We start from the raw sequence: 20,755 nt of genomic DNA, 5'->3' as shown, positions 1-20,755 counted from the left end.
ACAATGTGTTGTGAATGAAGCAAATTATTGAGCTGATGCTTTCATGAGCAACTGGAGAAAAACAATATTTTAACTTTTTCTGTAATGAAATATTCCTACTATTGAGCATTGTAATTCAATTTGTGAGCCATGACCCCTCCTAAACCGTGGTTATCACTCGGATTAATAAAGAGCCAATTTGCTGTTGCAGCTTCGTCACTTGGGAAATGATGAGGTTCACATCGTCTGGTCTGAGCACACCCGCAACTACCGCAGGGGCATCATACCCACGGACTTCGGGGATGTTCTCATTGTCATCTACCCCATGAAGAATCACATGTTTTTCATAGAGATCATGAAGAAACCAGAGGTACGTTTGGGCTGCTTTGCTGGGCTTGTCATGTGTTGTGCAGTGACCAGCAGTTCTGCTGCTTAAATAAAGCTCAGTGCTTTCGAGTTGGGGGGTTATTTTTTCCCTGCTAGTATAAAATACAGTCTGTCCATCTCAGGCACAAAGCTGAACATTGAGCTCGTACTTTAAAACAAGAATTACTAACGGTGATCCAAGTGCCTGCTCATTCATTTTATAGTCACAGAAACATGTCAGAATTCTCAACCCACAGAAATCACTGTGCAAAGTGCAGTATTTAAAACCACTGTGCATTTGCAGCCTGAGGCAGTGAAAGCAAAACACTCGTGTGCTGTGGGGTCAGCCCATGTGTGGGGTCACTGTCCCACAGGTGGTGCTGTGCAGGAACCTCGTGCTGTGGGGGACTGGCAGTGCTGTGGGGTCACCCTGTGTGTGGGGTCACTGTCCCACAGGTGGTGCTGTGCAGAACCTCGTGCTGTGGGGGACTGGCAGTGCTGTGGGGTCAGCCCGTGTGTGGGGTCACTGTCCCACAGGTGGTGCTGTGCAGAACCTCGTGCTGTGGGGGACTGGCAGTGCTGTGGGGTCACCCTGTGTGTGGGGTCACTGTCCCACAGGTGGTGCTGTGCAGAACCTCGTGCTGTGGGGGACTGGCAGCACCGGCTGACTCGGCAGGGTGATGCAGGCACTGGGTATCCTGACAGCAAACAAAATGTTGAAGGTTCACTATTTCATGGTTAAATCATCATTTGCAACCACATTTGAGATATTTTGGGGAGGGGGGAAAGGCATTTTTTTCAGCATAGCAGGGGTGTGTGTATGTACATCTGTGCATAGGTATGAAAAAGCTACTGCAGTAAATGCTTGTCTGGTACATTATGGACACAAAAAGGTATATAAAATATACTTTGTGACAGTAATCAGTGTGATAAATACCGTTTCCCTTATGTGATGGACAGTATTTCTCCAAGAGAGTAACCAACTGTGGCAAATGCCTTCATCAGGTGACGTATTTACCAGCTGTAGACAGTATTTTTTGAGTTATGAATGATGGAGTTGTTAGATATTGACAACCAGTGGTTTGTCAGTAGATGTTTCAAACTTGAAAATTTTCTGATAGTGGGGGAGTTTTCCTTACAATTGCCGTTGATCTCTGCAATTTACTTTTTGGGCATTTTATTTTCCCAACGGAACATTAAGAGCTAAGAATTTAGTGTGAGGAACATGCTCGAGACTTCTCTGGAGCAATGGAGAAAAGCTGTGTCATCTTACATATTAGTCAAAAGCACCCGACGGGCAGCCAGAATAAGAGCTAACTGGAAATTTAGTGTTATCCCTACATTTAAAGTACAAACCATTACAATGTAATAAAATTAATCCAGACATTTCCAGGGCAAGTGTGGCTGACCTTTTGTTCACCAGCTACTGACCCCAGGGTGAATGAAAGAGGCTTGCAGAGAGAAATGTCTGTTGTTTGGCTTCAGTCCCTGGTATTTAAATTGCATTCCCTAATCGAATGAAAAGGCTGTCCTCTCTATCAGGTTACAGAATCCATGGCAACATTTGGCCTTTTATATCCATAATGTTAGCCTTTTTGTTTGCAGCCAAGTAGAGACACCTGGAGCAATGTTAACATTAACCGCTTTAGCATTAATAGCTTCATTATAGAAGAATTTCTGATCAGATAGCTGTTACTTTTGTTATGTTGCTTCAGCTTGTATTGTTTTCATTTTTGATCTCCCTGCTTGGCAACCGGGCAATGATTTGCAAATTTTTTTTGTCTTGATTAATTAAGCAATATAATTATCAGGAACCGTGCTGCAGTCTTTGCCCGACAAAGCTTCGGGGGGAAGACAATAGTAAGTCTGTTAGTGTGAATGCATTCCACGCGTCACAGATGCACGAGGATATTGGGAACAATGAGAGGAAAAGCTGCCTGCGAGAGGGGACAAAGCATGCCAGGCAGGCTCCGCACTGCACATACCGCCAGGGACATGCTGCGGGTTCCCTGGGACACAGATGCCTCGTTAGATTGCAGCTCGTCATCAGAGATTAATTCTCAGCCATTTGGTACAATAATTTACCCATTCCCATCTCTTTTAACTAGTGCTGCTCGCCGTAGAGGGGAAGTCTTTGTGCTCGGAAGGTTTATTTAACCTTGCCTACTTTTACTGCGGGCAACAGAAATAATGATTTTTCTGTTGGAAATTGGAACGAAGCAGGTGTTTGCAGTGGGCTGAATATTAATTTTTGCTTCGTGGGTAACTCGCGGTGACATTTGGAGTACTCACAGGAGGGGATCTTTGCCTCTCCCCTTGTTTTTAATTGATTCCTGTCAAAGCAGCCTGTTTGTTGTAACCATCCCAGCCCCACTTTCCTCGGATGGTGTTTAATGCCGGGGCACGGAGCCGTGCCCAGCGGGGAACGTGCCCCGTGCGTTCCACTGGCCTCCCCCCAGAGCCCTGGCTAGGGCAGAGCCCCTGTACAGATGGGAGCTGACGAGATGCAGCTCCATTGACTTTAATGACCCTCGGCGAGGCCGCTGGATCTGCTCGGGAATGAGTAATTCCCAGCTTTGTGTCCGCGTGGTCCGGCTGTGCCGCGCTCGCATCGCAGCGGGTCTGCGGAACCCTCAGCTCCTCTCTGCATGTGGGGAGCATGTGCAGGGGAGTGTGTGTGGAACATGGACACACCTCATCCACAGCTTCTATCTATGAATTCTGTAGTGCTGTGGTAAGAAACTCTGCCCTGCTCCCCAACTCCAGGTGGGTCTGAAACAGGCACCAAGTCCTGTCAACCTGTCCAAAAAGCCTGACAGGGAATTCCCCTGCGCCGGTAGCATCTGCTGCTCTGACTTCACAGATCTAGTATTTGGGTGGTGGTATAATTTTAATACTAGTATGTACTTAACCTCCTTATTTGTACTTAAGAATATAGTTTTACATACTTTTCTCCTGTTGTCAATACTTCTAAACAGAGCATGGGGTAAAAATTTCACTTAGAAACTTGATGTTCCAGAACATTATAATTTCCTCTGTCTCCTTTCTTTTCAACTAACTGGACAGTAATGCCAGCAGTAAATAAAAATCAAAGGCAAAACCACTATGGAAACATTTTACACTAATCTATTTCTGGGGGTGGGTAATTATTTTAAGTAAAGGAATGACAGAATAAGTGTGTGAAGAGACAGCTGTCATTTGCAGATGTTATATTAACCCCAAATTTCTTCTGTAATTCATTGCCACTTCTAATTAGAGGAATTCCCTAGATGCAGGGGATTTATACTATTCCCTTTGTCCATTTATTGAATGACTGTCACAGTCACCCACAAGCAGTTGCAGAAGAATAATAGAGGGTATTTATTTATGTGATGAGCCTCTGTACAGATGGAAAAAATCCATAGCTTAAATATTGATAATTTCTGCTGGCTTCTGTTTAGGGCTTTGGTTGGGGGGTTGGTTTTTTTCATTTTCAGTTTGTGAAAGGGAAATGAGTTTGAATACTTGTAAGTCCTAAAATTGATTATGTATTTAAACATCAAAATTTTCTGGGTTTGGCTGGCCAGGTCTGTTATGTGTCTGCAATTGCAGACATGGTTGACTTTCAGAGAGCATCTCTGGTACTTGGTGTGGCCTTTCTCTGCAGAGCCCTGGGTCCCCAGGGGGCATTGTAACGAGAGTTTCTCTGGAGGTGACCCTGACAGGGCAGTGTTGGAGCACCTTGACGTGCTGGGCTGGGCCTGTTTGTGCCTGTCCCAGCTGTGTGTTCTGCCCCCCCGAGGGGCCCTGCTCTGCCATCTCCTCTGCCTTCCACACACCTCCTTATCTTGGTCCAGCCTGAGGTTTTTTTCCTTTTCCACAAAGTCCATAGAAGAAGTTTATAGAGGATTATCTGAAGCAAATATGTCTTTGCAAAACCTCCTGCCAACGTTGGATTCAGCCAGTGAATCAGGGTGTTGTGTTGGGATCCCAGACAGGAAACAGTTCTTAGTATCTGCTCCCCATGGCATATCGCGTGCAAATTCATAGAGGGACTTGGTTCCCGTGTGAAACAAGCTCATGTTACCCAGCTGAATGTTCTGAGAGATGGATATCCATGTACAGCACGCTGAGGGCAGTGATGGAGGATTTAAAACTTCCAGACCTGGGGGATGAATGTCACACTGGAACTTTCAGTGTGTGGAACAATGTGCTCAGAGTGGTTTACGGCAAAATGCTGTACCCGTCTCCTGTGGTGGTTCTGAGGCCTGTTTCTCTGTTTTGGGTCCCCAGGTGCCGTTTTTCGGTCCTCTCTTCGATGGAGCGATCGTGACCGCGAAGCTGCTGCCGAGCCTGATCTGTGCCACGTGCATCAACGCCAGCAGAGCCGTCAAGTCACTCATCCCACTCTACCAGAGCTTGTATCCTTTCTCCCAGGGGGTAAGGCTCCCCTTGGTAGGGTTCTTTCTTCAGAGCATCCTTCGGCAGAGAGGTAGGCTTGGATGAAAGTTCTTCCTCTGTGATTTTATTGGCAAGGGTCAATGTTTTCTTCGCGTCTGGCTTGATGTTTTCAGTGGTTCACACCCAGTTGCCCAGTGTTTTAAAGATAAAATGGTAACATCCCAGGAGTGCTCTAACCAGCAGCTTCCATCTCACTGCTGGCAGACTGGACTTAGCACTGGTGCTTTGAGCTGTGAGTAATGATTGTTATCAGTTTTCCTTCACGCTGATGGACGTTACCGACTGTGTATGTCAGGCTGATGCACAGCTCCGCCGTGTTCTTACCCTGGTCAAAGTTCTAGTCCAGTTGACTTCACCTGGATTCATTACATTAGTAAGACAGGTGGGATGTGTCCTCAGATACAGATGTTTCAGTTTCCAGATTGCGGTTTCATTCCAGCCACGCCTGTATTTGGGCATTTTCAGAACCTGTTTTCCAGCAGTGACTGGAAGGTAACCAAGGGATATGCTCTCTGGGACAGGAGTTGTGACACAGGCTTTTATTCTTGGGTGCTGCACAGACCCACAGCACGAGCACTGGTTTTCACTCATTCTAGGATTTTCTCATAATGCCATCAGACATTTTATAGCTTGTTTTGCTAATCACATCACTTATCTCAGGACCAACACTCACTGCACTTTACTTTCTCTGGGGAGCTTTTGATTTGAGTATTTTTCTAACCATGTGACTTTGAGAAAGTGTTTGTCAGTGAAATGTTTTGATCTTTGAAAGAACATTAATGAATTAGTTTGAGATGCACATTTTTAAAACACAGGATATCCTCAAAGTACTAGCTGTTTTTTATTAAAGACTAAATTTTAATGAGTATACTTTGCAAAAGTCATCATAAATTAAAAGTAACCCTGTGGTTAAATAGATTTGTATTTTATTAACTGAATTGTGTGTTCATGGTAAAGCAAAGGCAGTTGGTGGCAGTTGTACAAACCATGGCAGTGCCTGACAGGTGAGTCAGGACTTGCTGGCTTTTCTGCTTCTGTTTCATGAGAGAAATGTAACAAATTCCTAAAACTGTTCTGTGCAGAATTCTGTGTGCTTCTCAGTCAGTGGATCGTACTGGAATACAGGGCAGCAAAACTAACACAGGTAGCAGCAGTTATGGTAATGGAGCAATTCCAGCCCCTCGCTCCCGGCTGGAGTCCTCTGGTTCCGACCCCGCTCAGCTCTGGGCTCTTCAGCACTTTGTGAGCAGGCAGACCTCACCAGCTGGCCGTGCTCCTGCTTTCCAAGGGGGTCTCCCTCGGGGTCCCTGCGTGTCCCCAGGGCGACACGAGCAGCACAGACACGGCAGCACAGGGCACTGCTCCGCACAGGTTGGGAGCAGCATCTGTCCCCGCATTCTTTTCCGCCTTTTTTTGTGGCTGCTTGTGCACCAGTGATGTCTGTAGTGAATCAACTGCCACTTGTCTGTCTGATAAATGGAAGTGGATTGAGAAACTCCTGAAATAGGGACAAAGGGAATGTGGTGGGCAGATCCCATCACAATGACACTGGAGCAGGAGAGAAAGATATCCATAACTCATCCTACAGATAATGATGCACTTTGAGATGTACTAAAATTCATAAAGAGACAGCAATTGGAATGTGAGTGTGTAGATGTGTAAAGGTGATGTTTGAGCCCAGTGGAGCCACATTGCTCCACAGCTTCTGAAGGGTGAGTGACTCCACTCCAGTGTTTGTTTTGCCAGCTGCTCTGAGGAGAACAGGAGGGAAACGAACACAGCAATGCAAACAGTAAATGAAAGTGCTTTTATCAGACTGGAGATGGAGATAACTCAAAAATGTCAATGGGAAGGAGAAATAAAAAGCAATAATCCTGGCAAAGTAAGGGGTGTTTGGTACACACCAGTTGTAACCGTGCAGTTGGGGTGAGCACTGAAGGCTGGAATGAGGCAGAGCTGAGAATGATTTGCCACTTCTCCTTGGCACCCGGGTCCTGTGTAAAGGCACCACCCACGCTACGGGTCAGTAGCTAAAAGTGTTTTGATTCAAGTGCAGATAGAAATGGATCAAACCCTGGTGCCAGGGGTTCAACGGCAATACGGTGCTGAGTCCCTGGTGCTCATGCTGGAGCAGGGGCAGGGTGTGAAGTATCTGCTGGGACTCTGCTCCATGTAGAGCAGAGCCCTCTCATCCTCGCTCCTGCCCTGTGCAGTGAAGGTGGCCATGGGGGAACAGGGACAATGGTGGTGGCCACAGGGACACCGGGCTCCTGTGGTGGCCACAGGGCGACAGGACGTGCTGCCGGCACGGGGTTGTGTGCTGGGGAGCTGGGGCAGCGCCCTGCCAGCAGTGGCAGCTGAAGTCACTTGTTGGAAAGTCTGTAAACTCCAGCTACAGCTGCACTTGTCAGGGGCTGTAAGGGAAGTGTAATCAGCCACAGAGATTAATTTGCATCTCAATTAGGAAAGAGTCAGGAGGAAGCATAGGGTCTGTTGCTGGAAGGTTGTGGAAGAAATCTCATCAGGCACAAAAGGCTCCCGACTCGGTGCTCCAGTGAGCGGAGGACAATATCCGAGTCCGGTTTCCATGGGGACCAGGACCGCAGAGCCGCGGGAGCATCTCGCTGCGCCACAATCGCTTGGTCATGATGACACAAATTCCACTGTCCTACCCAAATACAGTTTTCTGTTGGAAATCTCTTTGAAAATGAAGAAGGTAACTATGGCAGACCACATCAGACTTTTTCTGATTTATTTTTTATGTTTATGTTGCTGTTTCTGTTTTAAGGAATTCGTTAGGGCAAGAGAAATATTCATTCAAAAATAATTAACTGTATTTAAACTTCAGTTTAAAGCCATTCTGGCTGCAGGTTCTTTGTGTCCATCAAATGGCACGTGATGGCACTGCGCGGGAGCCAGCCCAGGGTGGTGCAGGCACAGCTCAGTTGTCTTTGGAACAGTGAAAACCCCCTGTGTCTGTAGCTGCTGCAATGCTGCCATGGATGAGTGTGCATCAGTGTACGTTCAGAATTCCCGTGTTATTCCTCCTTGGTGCCACGGAGCACTGAGGCTGAGCGGCTGCAGCCCCTGCTAATTGTGGCTCTTGCCATCCTTGAGTAACTGCTGAGCGTGAGGCAGTGTGTGCTCCAGCAGCCTCTCCAGGCTGCTTTTCTAGGCAGGAACTGTGACTTTAAATACGCCTGTGATTTACGGAAATCATGAGCAATAAGGTGACTTAAATTTTATAAGAACACGAAATAGTAATACTAAAATTGCTGTATAAAAAGGTAGATATCTCTGCAGGGTTTTGAGAGCATTTAAGCCTCCTTTTTATGTTCTGGGGAAAGGAAGGAACAACTACTCACAAACAAAAAATTATATATCAAAACTAAGCGAGGGTCTGTTCAGGATCCAGCAATGCTGAATATTTCACAAACTGGTTGGAGTGGTACTGTAAGGCTGCATCTCCAAGCTCTCTTGCAGCTTGTATGGAATGAGCTGTGTGCTGGACAGGGGCTTCGAACGCTTGTGTGATCTGGAGTGCATTGCCCTAAGCTGCAGAAGAACATGTCTCTGGGAGCTGAGATAAATGCTGGGGGGAGTCAGGGTCTGGATTGAAGTATAGTGGGTCTGATGGACAGCTGCTGTCTGAGCTGACAGTTTCTGAGCTCAGGAGCTGGTAAACCTTCAAATACAAAAATGCAACTAGTTTGGCAGGTGTCGGGCACTTTGGTTGGCCCATAATTTAATGCTCGTATCCAAAAAGACTTTGGGATTTGGGGATAGTGATGTCTGAGCAAAAAGCTCCCTTAGAATAATGCTCAGGGTGTTATTTCTATTATCTTACCACTCTGGGTTTTTTTCCTTCACCAGTGCAGATAACTCTTGTACTCCCAGTCCTGCCTGGTCTCAGTAACTGAATTTGAAGGGAAATAGGAAAAAATCCCAACCTGTCTGAAGTGTTACCTCAGCCTTGACCAGCTCTTTGTAAGCTGCCTCGGGGAGGGTGGAACATGTCCCATGTGCCAGCACCAGTGGGCTTCTTCCCTGCATTCTTTGGGGATTCCTGGTGGTCTTTGAACTATTTCCTTTGCAATTAAAGCTACATATGTCTTTCTGTGAATGAGTAAATAGGGAGTTAGTTCCTGTTGGGTTTTATTAACACACTGAGTATAAAATTATTTCTGTAAACAATCCCACTTTTAGGATAAATTGCTTTGGTCTTATGGATGGAAAAGGGGTTTGATCTCATTCTGCCTGTTGATTTCTGCATGTTTTTTGTACTCTTCTCCAACACCTTGACTAGAGCACAGTGCTCCCCCCTCCAGGGGAGGAAGAAGTAGCTGATGGGGTAGGCATGGAGACCCGTGGCTGTCAGCCACAGCTCCTGCTGTTGAAACTGTCCACTTCAGGTGCTGTGCAGGTGTTCCTGGCAATAAAATCCTCACAGATCTCTGACATCAGCTGTGCCACTTCCGCCTTTTCAATTAATATAAATAGAATTACAGAGGGGCTGACTGAAAACCACCGTGGCAGTTTGTGGCCTGGTTTCTGGAGTTGTTCACATTACATGTTGTTCATTCAAAGAGAAAGCCTGAAGGTAAAAGTTTGAATTTCTTTTTCAGTTTCTCATGTTTAGAGCACTTTGCTGTGACATAACACATCTGTGTGTCCAGCACTGGGGCTGTCTGTGCACTGGAACAAGCACAAACGAGCACGGTGGGGATGAGAACACTTTACAGAATATCTGAGCACTGGATGTCACCATTTCCCTGCTCACAGTTTGCAATCCTGCTTGTGGGCCAGAGGAAAACATGGCCCTTACACTGGAGAAGTAATTTGATACATGAGTAACTTACTGTTTTTTCCACTGTAGTGACCGTGGTGTGCCTGCTGGCCTGTGCCAGCTAGCAGCTCAGTGGGCAAAGCCAAAACTCCATCTAAACATGGAACACAAAAAGATATCCATAACATTAATTCATTTCAGTGCATCCAGATACTGACATACTAATATGTAGTAGATGTGTTAATACCTGGAATTGAGAAGATTAAGCAAAGAACATCAGTTTCGAATTCTTAATTAAATCCTTTTCTTGGTTTAAGCCAATTTCTGATTAACCTCATATAGAGTGCCTGATCTGCTTACCTGCTTTATCTGGAAAAGAAAGGAGTTTGCTATGATGGACTTAATTGTGTGAATGGCTGTCAAATGTTCTGGATTTGCATGTGGTGTCAGATACATTTTGTGTCTCTTTCAAAGTGTGTTTTGTGGTGCTGGCCTTCATAATTCTGCTGTGGGTACAAGGGGGTGTTTGCACCAGGCAAATGAGATGGAAACCCCGTTACTCCTTTTAGAGAGGGTTCACAGTTTGTTCCCTTATTTCATCCCGAGAAGTTATGCCCTCCAGCTATATCGATGCTGTTAGAAATTGCTATGAAATTCTAAAGCACGTGTCACGGGAGCTGTGACAATTTATGTGACATGGCATCTGACAGTTTCTGCCGAGTGCTCGGCTCTGGCTCCCAGGAGTGTCTGTCCGTGGTCAGCCCTGTGCCACTGTGGCTGCGCGGAGCAGCAGGTCCCTCGGTGCCCGTGGGGAGGGTCCCGCTCCGGCCGGAGCCGGGGGAGGCCGAGGAGCGCGGCAGGGGCCGCGTGGGCAGTGCCGAGCTCCCGCCGGAGCCGATCGATGGCCGGGCTGCCTGTCTGCGCCGCCGCCTCCCTCCTCGCAGCGAGAACCTTCTCCAGGCAGCGATCGATGCCTCTAATCTGCTCCAGCCTGTAATAAGTCATGCGAGGCAAAGCTTTTAGGTGGCATTACATGGGATTGTGGAGGCGGCTCCTCAGCTCTCATTCACAGAGCTCTTCATGGACTCGCAGAGAATCTACTGCATCCCGCCGGTGCATATCTAAAGAGTATAAAATGCTTCTGCAGGTCTGAGCTCTGCATGCTGCTGTGGTGTGTGGGCACAATGGGATCAAATTTCTCTGTTTTCTACTTCGTGTCCATCCCTGTCCCTGCTCACGGTCCCTTGTTAGACACAGGGCTTGTTCCCGCACTGCTGGAGTGGCAGGAAGGCAGCAGGGAGAGGTTTGCATGTTAACAGTGCAGTTTATTTTCCTGCTCTAACATGAGGCCATCGCTATTCTTCCCCATGGCTGGAAGCTGTGAAAATCACAGAAGGTTGTTGAGAAAGTCCCGGGCTGATTTTGCCGCAGAGTTGTAGCCGGCACTGCCTGCTGCCCCTCCTGACAGTGCGGTTTGGTTGGTGTAATCCTGCTCTGCCAAAGCGCTTCCCGGCGGGCTGGGCTGGAAGGAGGCTCTGCCTCCCAGTTAGCTTGCGGGGCACACGGTGAGTCAGCGTGGGACAGGGCTTTGTTTGTCCATAGTAAGCATTCCTTTCACAGGGAGGTGTGAACTCAAGCTCCCCTCTCTTCAAGTGAGGTACACAGAGGTGCAAACACCTGTCCCTTGGTGCTTAATGATTTGTCTCGGGTTAGACAAAGAACCTCCAACTTGTGTTTCACGGGAGGCCCTTGTTCTTTGGTTCTTTGACAGAAGCAAAATTTGGGTTACTACCAAGTACTTCTTTCCATCTTGTTGTGGTTTTTGGTGGTTTGCTGATTATTTTTTTTTTCACTTATACACCAGGAGAGTCAAAGGGGTTCGTATTCTGTGTATTTTCAAAGTAAGTTTGGGTGATTTTGCTGTTCCACCCCTGTTAACTTTGAAGGGATTTTTCTTTCGGAAACCTGAGTCTGAACTCCCAGTTCTGTCAGGAGCAGGTCGATAAAAGCAGTAGGGAGTTGCGGTTTCCCTGCGCGGGCCGTGAGCGAGGCCGTGCTGTCGGAGGGCTGTCGCCGGCCCGAGGTGCCGGTCGTACGGGTGGTGGGGGGCCGGAGAGCGGCGGGGGCGCGGGCCGAGCCCTCGCAGGGCCGGGCGGGCCCCGGGGTCGCTCCCCTCGGCGCGGGGCTTTGTGCGGCCCGGCCGCCTCATTAGCATGCTGGCCGGGCGAGCCGTGCTCCGCTGGCTTACCAGCTGTTCCTGCTGCTCCCGACAATGTCCGGCGTGCCGGGATGGGCGCGCTCCTGCCCCGCCGCCGCGCGCAGACAGCCTTTCCACTGGGGATGCCCACGTGGCCGCCCGGCAGCAGCGGCACCGCGAGCGGAGCCGGCCCTCGCATGGCATATGGTGTCTGGATTCATACAAGATGCAAAACTATTCTGCCGCTAATGCACAATGACTCATAGCATTGCTAATTTTTCCAACAAAAGCCCACTTCCACACCCACACTTTTAACCCCTCAGGCTAAAAAGCCTCTTCTTTAGTTTCAAAGCCTTGGAAATGTAAGGAGGTGGCTTCTGGATCAATATCTGAAACCCTATATTTATTTAAAGCATATGCACGCTCTAACGCTTATTTTAAATTTCAGTAAAAGCCAGTTTGCAAATCGCTGCCCTAACATGCAGTAATTTTTTTTGTTCCACAGTGGATTCATTGTCAAATGCTGGGAATTTTAAATTTTTTGATAATCAACGTATTAAAAAAATAGTCAGAAGTCGCCATAGATAGTGAAAAGTTGTTTTCATCTAAGAGAGAATCCAACATTGTAGCTGGTGAATCTTCAAGGATTATATATTCCAGCGCAAGTTCCCAAACCGCTTGGTGTAAGCAGCTTGTAATATTTGGGGGTCTTTGCTATTTACTGGCTCTTTGGGGAGAATAATAGTGCACTTTTCAACTAGAGGGAGCTACTGGTATCCCTAATACTGATTCTTAACCTTCCAGTCTAATTCCTTTGTGCAGAACGTACGGCGATCGTTTCGACGTTTTAATAAAATTAAGTTAAATTACCCTGAGTAATTTAGATTAAAAGGATGCGTCTTAATTCTTACAGTGTAATCATCAAATTAAACTGCGAAATTCAGGGAAAACTAAAGCACATCCTGGCTGCGTGGCACACGGGGGCTCGGCATGAATGTGGAATTATATAGGTCATGAAAAGGCTCGTTAGGAGGGAGTGAAAAGCCGCGGCTCGCGCACCGCTGTTCCGAGACAAAAAGCAGAAGGGAGGCAGGAGCACAGGGCAGGAGCGGGCGCGCGGCGGGATCTCCCGCTCCCTCCGGCGCAACAAAGGAACAAAGGGACCTGCGGGCGAGGATGGAGGTGGCCGAGCTCGGCGCTCGGGCTCCCCGGGAGCCACTTGTTACGGGTCCCCCGCGGGCAGTGCTGCAGCAGGTGAAGGCTCCTGCAGGGAGGGATTTAAGAAGGCCTGGCTTTGGAAGGTCTTTCCTAGGGGGTGGTTTGAGGGCTCCTGTGGGGATGGTGATTCCACACCAGCCTGCGGTGGAGTTCCCAGTGGGTCTGGTGGGATGCAGGGTGCTCACCAGGGTGCTGACCTTGGAAACGGTGGTTTCCATCCAGCAAGGCCGTTCCTGTGTCCCCAGAACCATGTGTTTGCCTCTCTGTGGTGGTGGGAAGGTGCGAGGGGTGCAGAGAGCAGATGCACACGTGGGCATTTCCATGGGCACATCCCCAGTGCTCCAGGACTGGCTCTAGTACAAATGTGCGATCGCCAGTACAGGTTTCCATCACTGTCCAACTTCTCTTCTCTTTTGAAGAAACCCTGACTTGAGTGTATGGTGTCCATGAGCCACACATGTTGCAATTGTGTGATTAAAAGTTAAGGAGTAGCTTTCTAAACAGGAAAAATGTTTTTAGATTTAGCTTTGAATTTTCTCAGTGACTTAGTTTCTGTCTTTTTGAAAATGAGCAGCTGAACTGGGTGTTGGCCATGCTTTGAGGAGGTGACCCAGAACACCACCTGAGTCCCCTCCAGCCTGACACGTTCTGTGCAGCTGATACTAAGAAAAGGAGGCCCAGGTTTTTTTGTGCCTATTATATAAAACCTAGTTTGATGGGCAACACCATAACCTTACATCATTCTTTAGAGAGGAAAGGCTTCCCCTCTGCCTGCGCTTGAAAAACTTTGAAAGCCATCCTGTTATTGGGGATATAAACATGATGACAGCATGAGAGAGGAACAGGTGAAAGCTACTTTTTGTAGCAGGTTTACTGGCTGGCATGTTGAATTTGTGTTTTTTCTTTCCTCAGCATCATACTTCTGTGTGTATTTCCCAGTACGATTAACTGCAGGGTTCTGGTGTATAAACAGGAGCAGATGGCTTTTAATGATTTCTTAAATCTAACGCTTAGTAACAATCTAGTGCGTGTACAGTATTTTCTGTTTGACAAAATCCCAGGTAATTTGCTGAGTTTTAACACTTCTCTGAATTGGCCTGGCCCAGGTTTCTTTGAAAAACTGTAACTTCTGCTGAACATCTGGCTTTATGACCCCTCTTTGGGCTCATCCACCTTGCTCATTTTCACCTGTGGATGATCTAACACCTTGCTGGCCTACAGTTTGTTGGCTTCCTTAAATAAAACAGGCTTTCCCCTGCCCACCTTTCGGCTGGGCAGGGCAGTGTTGTTCAGGCAGCAGTTATTCAACTTAAATCTTCGTGATAGCTGTGTGACAAGCTCGGGGTTAGCTCAGCTTCTCAGTGCTGCAAAGTCTTGACACCAAAAATGTGTCATTAAAGTGAATTCATTACAACTTAAGCTCAAGCTCAGAGGCCCTTTGCTTTTCACGTGTTCCTGAAAGCTCTTACCTGAACTTGTGCTGTCCCTGTGACCCTGTGATTGGTATTGAAAGGGGACTTCTAAGGGCTGTGCCTGTCAGAGTGACGCTGTTGAGGCCACACAAGTGTGGGGAGGGTGACAGGAGCACAGGGCTGTTGCTGTGGGGAATGAGCCCTGAGGCTGATGCGCAGAGACTCCACATATGATAAGAGAACAGGGCCCTGTACTAGGAATTTCTGTCTCCATCTCAGCACCTTCCTCTGCCTGCTGCCAGCCTCCATTGCAGCTGGGAGATTCGGGGTCTGAAAGCACCGTTTCTCACAGGCAGCTCCAGTGGTAAGAAATAGAAGTGGCTGGAATTATTTTTTGGCCTCAATTTTTAAATAAAACACCATGTTGTTGGAAGTTTTTGGAGTTGTAGGAGTAGCAGTTACACCCACACATACCAGTCTGAGTAACTGTGCTCTACACCCAGGGAGGGGTGACCCAGCCCCTGGGCTGTCTGGGGAACAGTGCAGCCCTCCTCGTTAACTGCCTGGGTTGTCAGGAGAGAGGGATTGTTCCAATCCAGAACTGTTTTAACTCAGAAACCTTTTCTTTCTAGGCTTTCGCAGAGCCTGTTGGGTTTTGTGCTCCTGTGTTTTATGACTTGTTGCCATGATAATTCAGCTCATCTTACAGGTTTCTCTAATTGTGATTGATGTCTAATCATTCATTTTATTGAACCTCATTAAGGTCTGCGAACCTCTGTCCCAACTTACAGTAATTAGAGCCCAGATAGCCATTCCATCTGTTCCCAAGCACTGGTTAATTAATGAACTTTTAACGTGTTCTTTGCCTTGTAAAAGCCCTCGGTATTCTCAAGTTGCTGAATAGGATTTGCATGCCAGCATTTCCGTTTGTTTTAAATGCCACAGCAACGTGCAGTTTGGAATCCCAAAAGTCAACACACAAAGTCCTGGGATCTCAGAGAGCAAAGTGGAGAGATTTTTACTTTCTGTTCCCACTTCGCACATCAGTTACAGTATCTGTAAAACTGGGGTTTGCAAACAAACGGCTCACATGGACTTCAGTGTTCTTTAGTGCCCTAAACAACAGGTTTGGATCTTCCCTTGTAGCACTAAAGAAAATATACAGAGACTGGTAAACAAAATGTTTCATTTTTCATGTTAGCACTCGCTAGAAAAAAAACATAAGAAATATGATACCTGCAGACACACGTTTCCCTCCCCTTGTATTTCATCCTTTTGTTACATTTTGAGCACCAGGCCTGAGGCAGCTTTGTTAGTTTTTTATAGTGTTCACTATAAGGAGATTTTAGGATGGAGTGGAATCCTGGTGCTGCTGGAGATGTCAGAGAGACTATTGTAGTAATGGTCCAGAATTGGGAGAAAACAGCAGGGCCCAGAAAATAGCAGGTACTCAGTGTTTCTCTGCTTCACCTCTCTGTGTTCTGGCTGTGCAGTAACATGCTGAGTCAGTGATTTATGTACAGTGAATAAATTGTTGCATTTTTTAAAATGACAGCCAATTTCTGTTCCCTGAGCAGACGGGAGAGGCAATATTTCCAGTGCTGGGAGTTTTAAGAAAAAGTCTTTTTGGTTTTTTTTTGCTTTGCTGCATTTGTGATCTGCTGCTGTTTTTTCAGACAGCACAGTGGTGTAGGGCTGTGGCTGTGCTTTGCCTCATTTGGATTGATCTGTGTTTACCTTCAATATTCAGGACAAGAATTAAGTCATACTACTCAACTCCCTCAAAATCCCTTTCAGCATCCAAAGGCCGACCATCTGTCCGGTCCAGCCATTCTTTCCTCCCCCAGTAAGCATTTTAGCCAGTGCTTTGAGCAAGGCTGTATCCTGGAAAAGCAAAATATAAAGAGAAATAAAAGTCCTGTGCCTGGGGCTGTGTTTAGCAACACAACCCTCTAAACTGCAGGCGGTGTTTGCAAAATGAGTGTAGGGAGCCCCTGGTTTTGTGGTACCTTCAGCGTGCTGGGCTGTAGCAGGGTGGGTGTCCAAGGCACAGGCAAACTTCCCTATGGCAAGATTTCCAAAACAGCTATTCTTTTTCCAGTATTTCCATATGCCAACCCGTCCTCTCACCACTGATCCCACACTTCAAACAGTCCATTTGGAAAATCCGCATGTGCTCTGCTGCTCCTTCTTGGACCGAAGTGCTTTAACTTTCAGGTCACTGACATCTGCGAGAAAAATGGGATTTTTCTCAGTCTTCCTGGGAATAAACATGTTCTGTTGGGACCATGGTGGTTCGTGCACAGTGTCAGGCGTGTGAGGCTCAGCTGTGGTGCCTCCGCTTCTCCACTGCCGATGCTCTGCAAGTCCAAGCCTGGGATCTCTGAAGTTTTCTGAGATGTCGTTCCCCTGGCTGGGATTGAGTTATAACCAAAGGAATTGGACTTTTTTTTAGGAACAGATCCATTCAGCGTGTGCGTTTACTAAAAGCTTGTTTATAACATCATGCCATTCCGTTAAAGCTGATAGTTAGGGAGATGCAATTCTGTTTACATGAAGAAAACCGGGATGTCATTCCTGGGCAGTCCCTCCCCTGCTCTCCACAAGCATTTGGACTCAACAGTTTGACATGTTGTCAGCAGAAAAAACATGCAGACAATCCTGGGGAGATCTGAGCAGCAAACAGGGTGTTCTGGTGAAGGAATGAGCGGAGGGATCTCCTGCCCCTCTCTTTTGGTGGGATTGTACTGTTGGCCTTGCTCTGGTTTTCTGGAGGTGCTTCTCCCTGCTGTGCTGAGCAGAGAGCTGTCCCCAGCTTCTCCAGGCTGATGGATGTGAGTCTTCCCCAGTGCCAGGAGATTTACAGGCAGAAATCTCTGCCTTTCTGTAGCAGAATGAACACTTTAGAATAATAGTTGAATTTAGGGTAATAGATGCTGTATACATATTTTAGGAATATTTTCTTTTAATGCTCTAAGTGCGGGTCCCATTCCACCCTTAGTTAGCTAAATGGAAGTACTAATTAAGTGAATTACACTTAAGACTGTTCTCTGATAGGTAACTGATTTTAAAGAATAGACATTTACATTAAGATTTTAATGTTGCCTGTATTTTGTTTAATACTAACTTCTTTTTATTTTTAGATTAAAATATTTTTAGCAGTTTTTCTGTATGTTGCCTGTAAAATGTGTTTGATGTTATTTGGGTTTATTAGGAGAGATAAGAAGGATGTTGTTCTGTCAGTTTTTAAATATTATTGCATGTTAATCCATATTTTAAAAGTTCAAAGTCTGTGCTAGCTCCTGCTCCTCTGTTCTTGTTGCTGTTGGTACAGACGTCCTAGTATGGAGCATTCCCATTTGTGTGAAAAATAGAATTCAGCTCAGGCCATGCATAGATTGTCAGAAAGATTAAAGTGTGCATCGTGCTATTTTTCTTCTTTCAGAAAGGGGCCTTTGATGTGCTAATGTTCACTTTCTCTCTTTTCATTCCAAAGTGCTGGGCATTGTTTCGAGCTGCAGAACAGTATCTGCTTCAGAGAGGCAGATTCAAACAGCCAGGAGCCCAACCTTGCACAAGGTAGCAGCGTGTGCAGTGCTATTAATGGCGTTATATAGGGGAATAGAGAGCAGTGTGCCTGAGCAGGGAGCCCCCACGGCAGAGCCAGGACAGTGACTGAAAAGAGATGTTGCAAAACAGCCAAATATTTCATTCCAAATACCCCACTTGCGCGTGCCGGTGTTCCTGCTGTTACACCGAGTCACACGTGGGTCCAAACCAGAACGCTTGGCAGTGCAAGAGGTGCTGTAGGCTCTGAAATCACTCCCCAAAACAAGGCTGTCATGTATTTCCAGTGTTAATTAGCAAGTGAAATTATTTGGATGGGCTCATCTTCTGTTGCAGCAGGCGTTTTCCAGCTAATGATAAAATTTTGCAGGCTGCTCGCAGGACTGACTCAAGCTCACATAGCAGAGGCCTGATGTGGGTCATGATACAGTTTACAGCTGCTTATACTTATGCCAAAGACACATGTTCTCCTTTTGTTATTGACTGGGAAGAAACAGTTTCCTGAGTTCCTCGGGAAGGTAAATGTGGGAAGTGTCAGTGTGTAACTGGACAGGAGCGACTGCAGTGCTGGTTCTGTTCTGCAGAAGACAGAATAGTTGAAATTTTAAATTTGGGTGAAATTTGGCAGGTGATTTTTGAGAAAGTTAAACTTAGACTTAACCTGGAAGAAAACTTGAATACAGGAAAACCTGACAGCAGCCTGACAACACACAGCCTCCCTGCTGTGTAGCTTCTTCCTGGGGTTGCTGTCCCTGCATGTTCTCCTTCTCTGCTTCCACCAGCTTTAATGCTTCATTAAAAATTCATCTTCTGCTGCCCCCCTTTCTCTTTGGGATCCCCATCATCTCCATGCGTATCTGAAATGACTCAGCAGTTAAAGGTGTCAAAGAACTTCAGAAGTTTAGCTTAAAGCAGCAGTGTGAACAATAAGGAAAGGATGTGTTTCAGCAGGACCCGAGAACAAGGCGGCAGCTTCCCGGGTCTGTGCTCAGGGAGGGTCTGTGAGGCGGCTGTGCCACCTGGGCACCGGCCATGTGCCCTGAGCAGCCGGACCCCCAGGCCCCAGGGACTGAGCTCGTGGCACACACGCCTCGTTAGGGTCCCTTCTGTGATCTGTAGAGCCGGTGCTGCGAGGCACGTGCCGGGGAAGGGTCGGCCCGTGCGGTGATTTGTGGTCACTGTGACAAAGGAGCGTCTCTGTGCTGGCTGGAGAATGAGATGTGTCAGAAGGGCCTGGCAGGAAGCAGATGGAAAGGGCTGTGCAGAGCAGAGTGGCGCTGGGCTGTCGCTGGGGGCTCCCAGGCAGGTTTTTGATAGCCTTGGAGAAAGGGACCGGAGCGGCACAGTTGTCACCAGTTGCCATCCACCTCTCCTGCCTGCTCTGGCTCGCAGGGGTGGGTGGCTCTGCTGCGTGATTTCCACCCCCATCACAGCTGTCTCTGCAGCAGCACCGGCTCACTCGTTTGCCTTCTCAAATCAGATTAATTGTCCGTTTGAACGAGGTGATCTCCTGGCGGTGGAGGCGTGTGCTCCATAACCCGCACACCTGGGTGATGGGCAGCAGTGCAGAGCCTTTGCTGTGCCCCCTGGCTGGCACAGCAGAACTGCTCCCTGGCACTCTTCACCAGTGTATCTGTGTGACCCCAATCCTCTGAGCACACCTGGGGGGTCTCACCACAGGCACAGGTCATTGCACCTCCTGCCCCGTGACGTGCAGCTTGCAGGGCCCAGCCCCAGCCTGTCTCTGCTCCTGCAGAGCACTTCAGTGGCTTTTAACCTGCAAACATAGACCAAATGTCCTGAGCTGGAAAGGACTCCAGTGGCACCTCACCTGTTCTTTGGAATCACCTTAGTGGTTTGTCAAAGCCCTTCACGTTATTTCTATGACATTTCTTCCTATGGGCAGGAGTTTTCCTTTTGTGCTATCTTGGGGCATTTTCAGCACTTCTGGTCCCGTTCCTTGCATTATTACCTGTATGCAATAGCCTGGTATGTGATTGGGTCTCATTCTCACTCCTTTTTAAGCTGGCTTGAACCTGGCTGGTCCTGGGTGTTAGAGCTGGCTGTCAGCTCGGGGGTGCAGCCAGCTGAGCATCCTCCCTCGTGCTCTCTCCATCTCCACCATCATTTCTCCTGTGCTCAGATTTACAACTCAGTTGTTTAATAGTGTATCGTACAGCTCAGGCAGGAACTCCCCTTTTGCCTTATAATTAAATGTGGTGATAAGACTCCATGACCACCTTGAGTTACTTGAAGCCTATGGGGAAATATTTTCAGAAACAGCAGAACATTTAGAACAGTACTGGAATCATTGCATTAACTTGCCTTTTTGTGAAGGAGTCACATTTTTAGTTTTGCCCCCCCCCAGTTGATAAGTTAAAAAACCCAGATTTCATAAACATGCACCAGAATTTTAATTTACTCCTTTGGGGAAACAGGGCACCATCACATCATGGGCACTGACTGAGCTGTGCCAGGAAAATGGAATCTGGTTCCCCTACTGGGAGGTCACTTCCAGGGAAAAAAAATGTTATTTTAAATGCTGACTTAATCATCTGCTGCTGGGGCTCAGACCGTCCCGGCGCGGCCGCGGCCCGGCCGGTGGGTGCGCCGCTGTACCTGTGCAGGCTGCCCGCTGCACAGAGCATTCTCATTTAATGGATTTTAAGCAACATTATTCAGAGATCAACAAAAGGCATTCTGTGTTATATGAATAAAAGATTTCCCCTGGATCCTTGTTAACCCTACAATGCCGAGCCAGTGTAATTGAAGCGCAGCCACCTGGCAGGG

General features: G+C 47.4%; 1 protein-coding gene across 4 annotated transcripts in view; it reads left to right on the top strand.

Annotated features, from left to right (window-relative positions):
- The window catches only part of RALGAPA2 (Ral GTPase activating protein catalytic subunit alpha 2), a 97,050-nt gene that overhangs the window by 54,676 nt on the left and 21,619 nt on the right, over positions 1 to 20,755 (top strand). For all 4 annotated transcript variants that reach the window (XR_007905435.1, XM_051792911.1, XM_051792910.1 and 1 more), the window contains 2 exons: positions 191 to 349; positions 4,618 to 4,745. Coding sequence is in view for 3 of the 4 variants with exons in the window: in XM_051792911.1 (XP_051648871.1) it covers positions 191 to 349; positions 4,618 to 4,745 (287 nt within the window). In the remaining variant the exon portion in view is untranslated. The remainder of the gene's footprint in view (positions 1 to 190; positions 350 to 4,617; positions 4,746 to 20,755) is intronic.

The sequence above is a fragment of the Manacus candei genome, unplaced genomic scaffold, assembly GCF_025592945.1.
Source record: "Manacus candei isolate 608988 ecotype Guabito, Panama unplaced genomic scaffold, ASM2559294v1 h1tg000035l, whole genome shotgun sequence".
NCBI classification, from domain to species: Eukaryota; Metazoa; Chordata; class Aves; order Passeriformes; family Pipridae; genus Manacus; species Manacus candei.
This window is presented reverse-complemented; position numbering and strand designations above follow the sequence as displayed.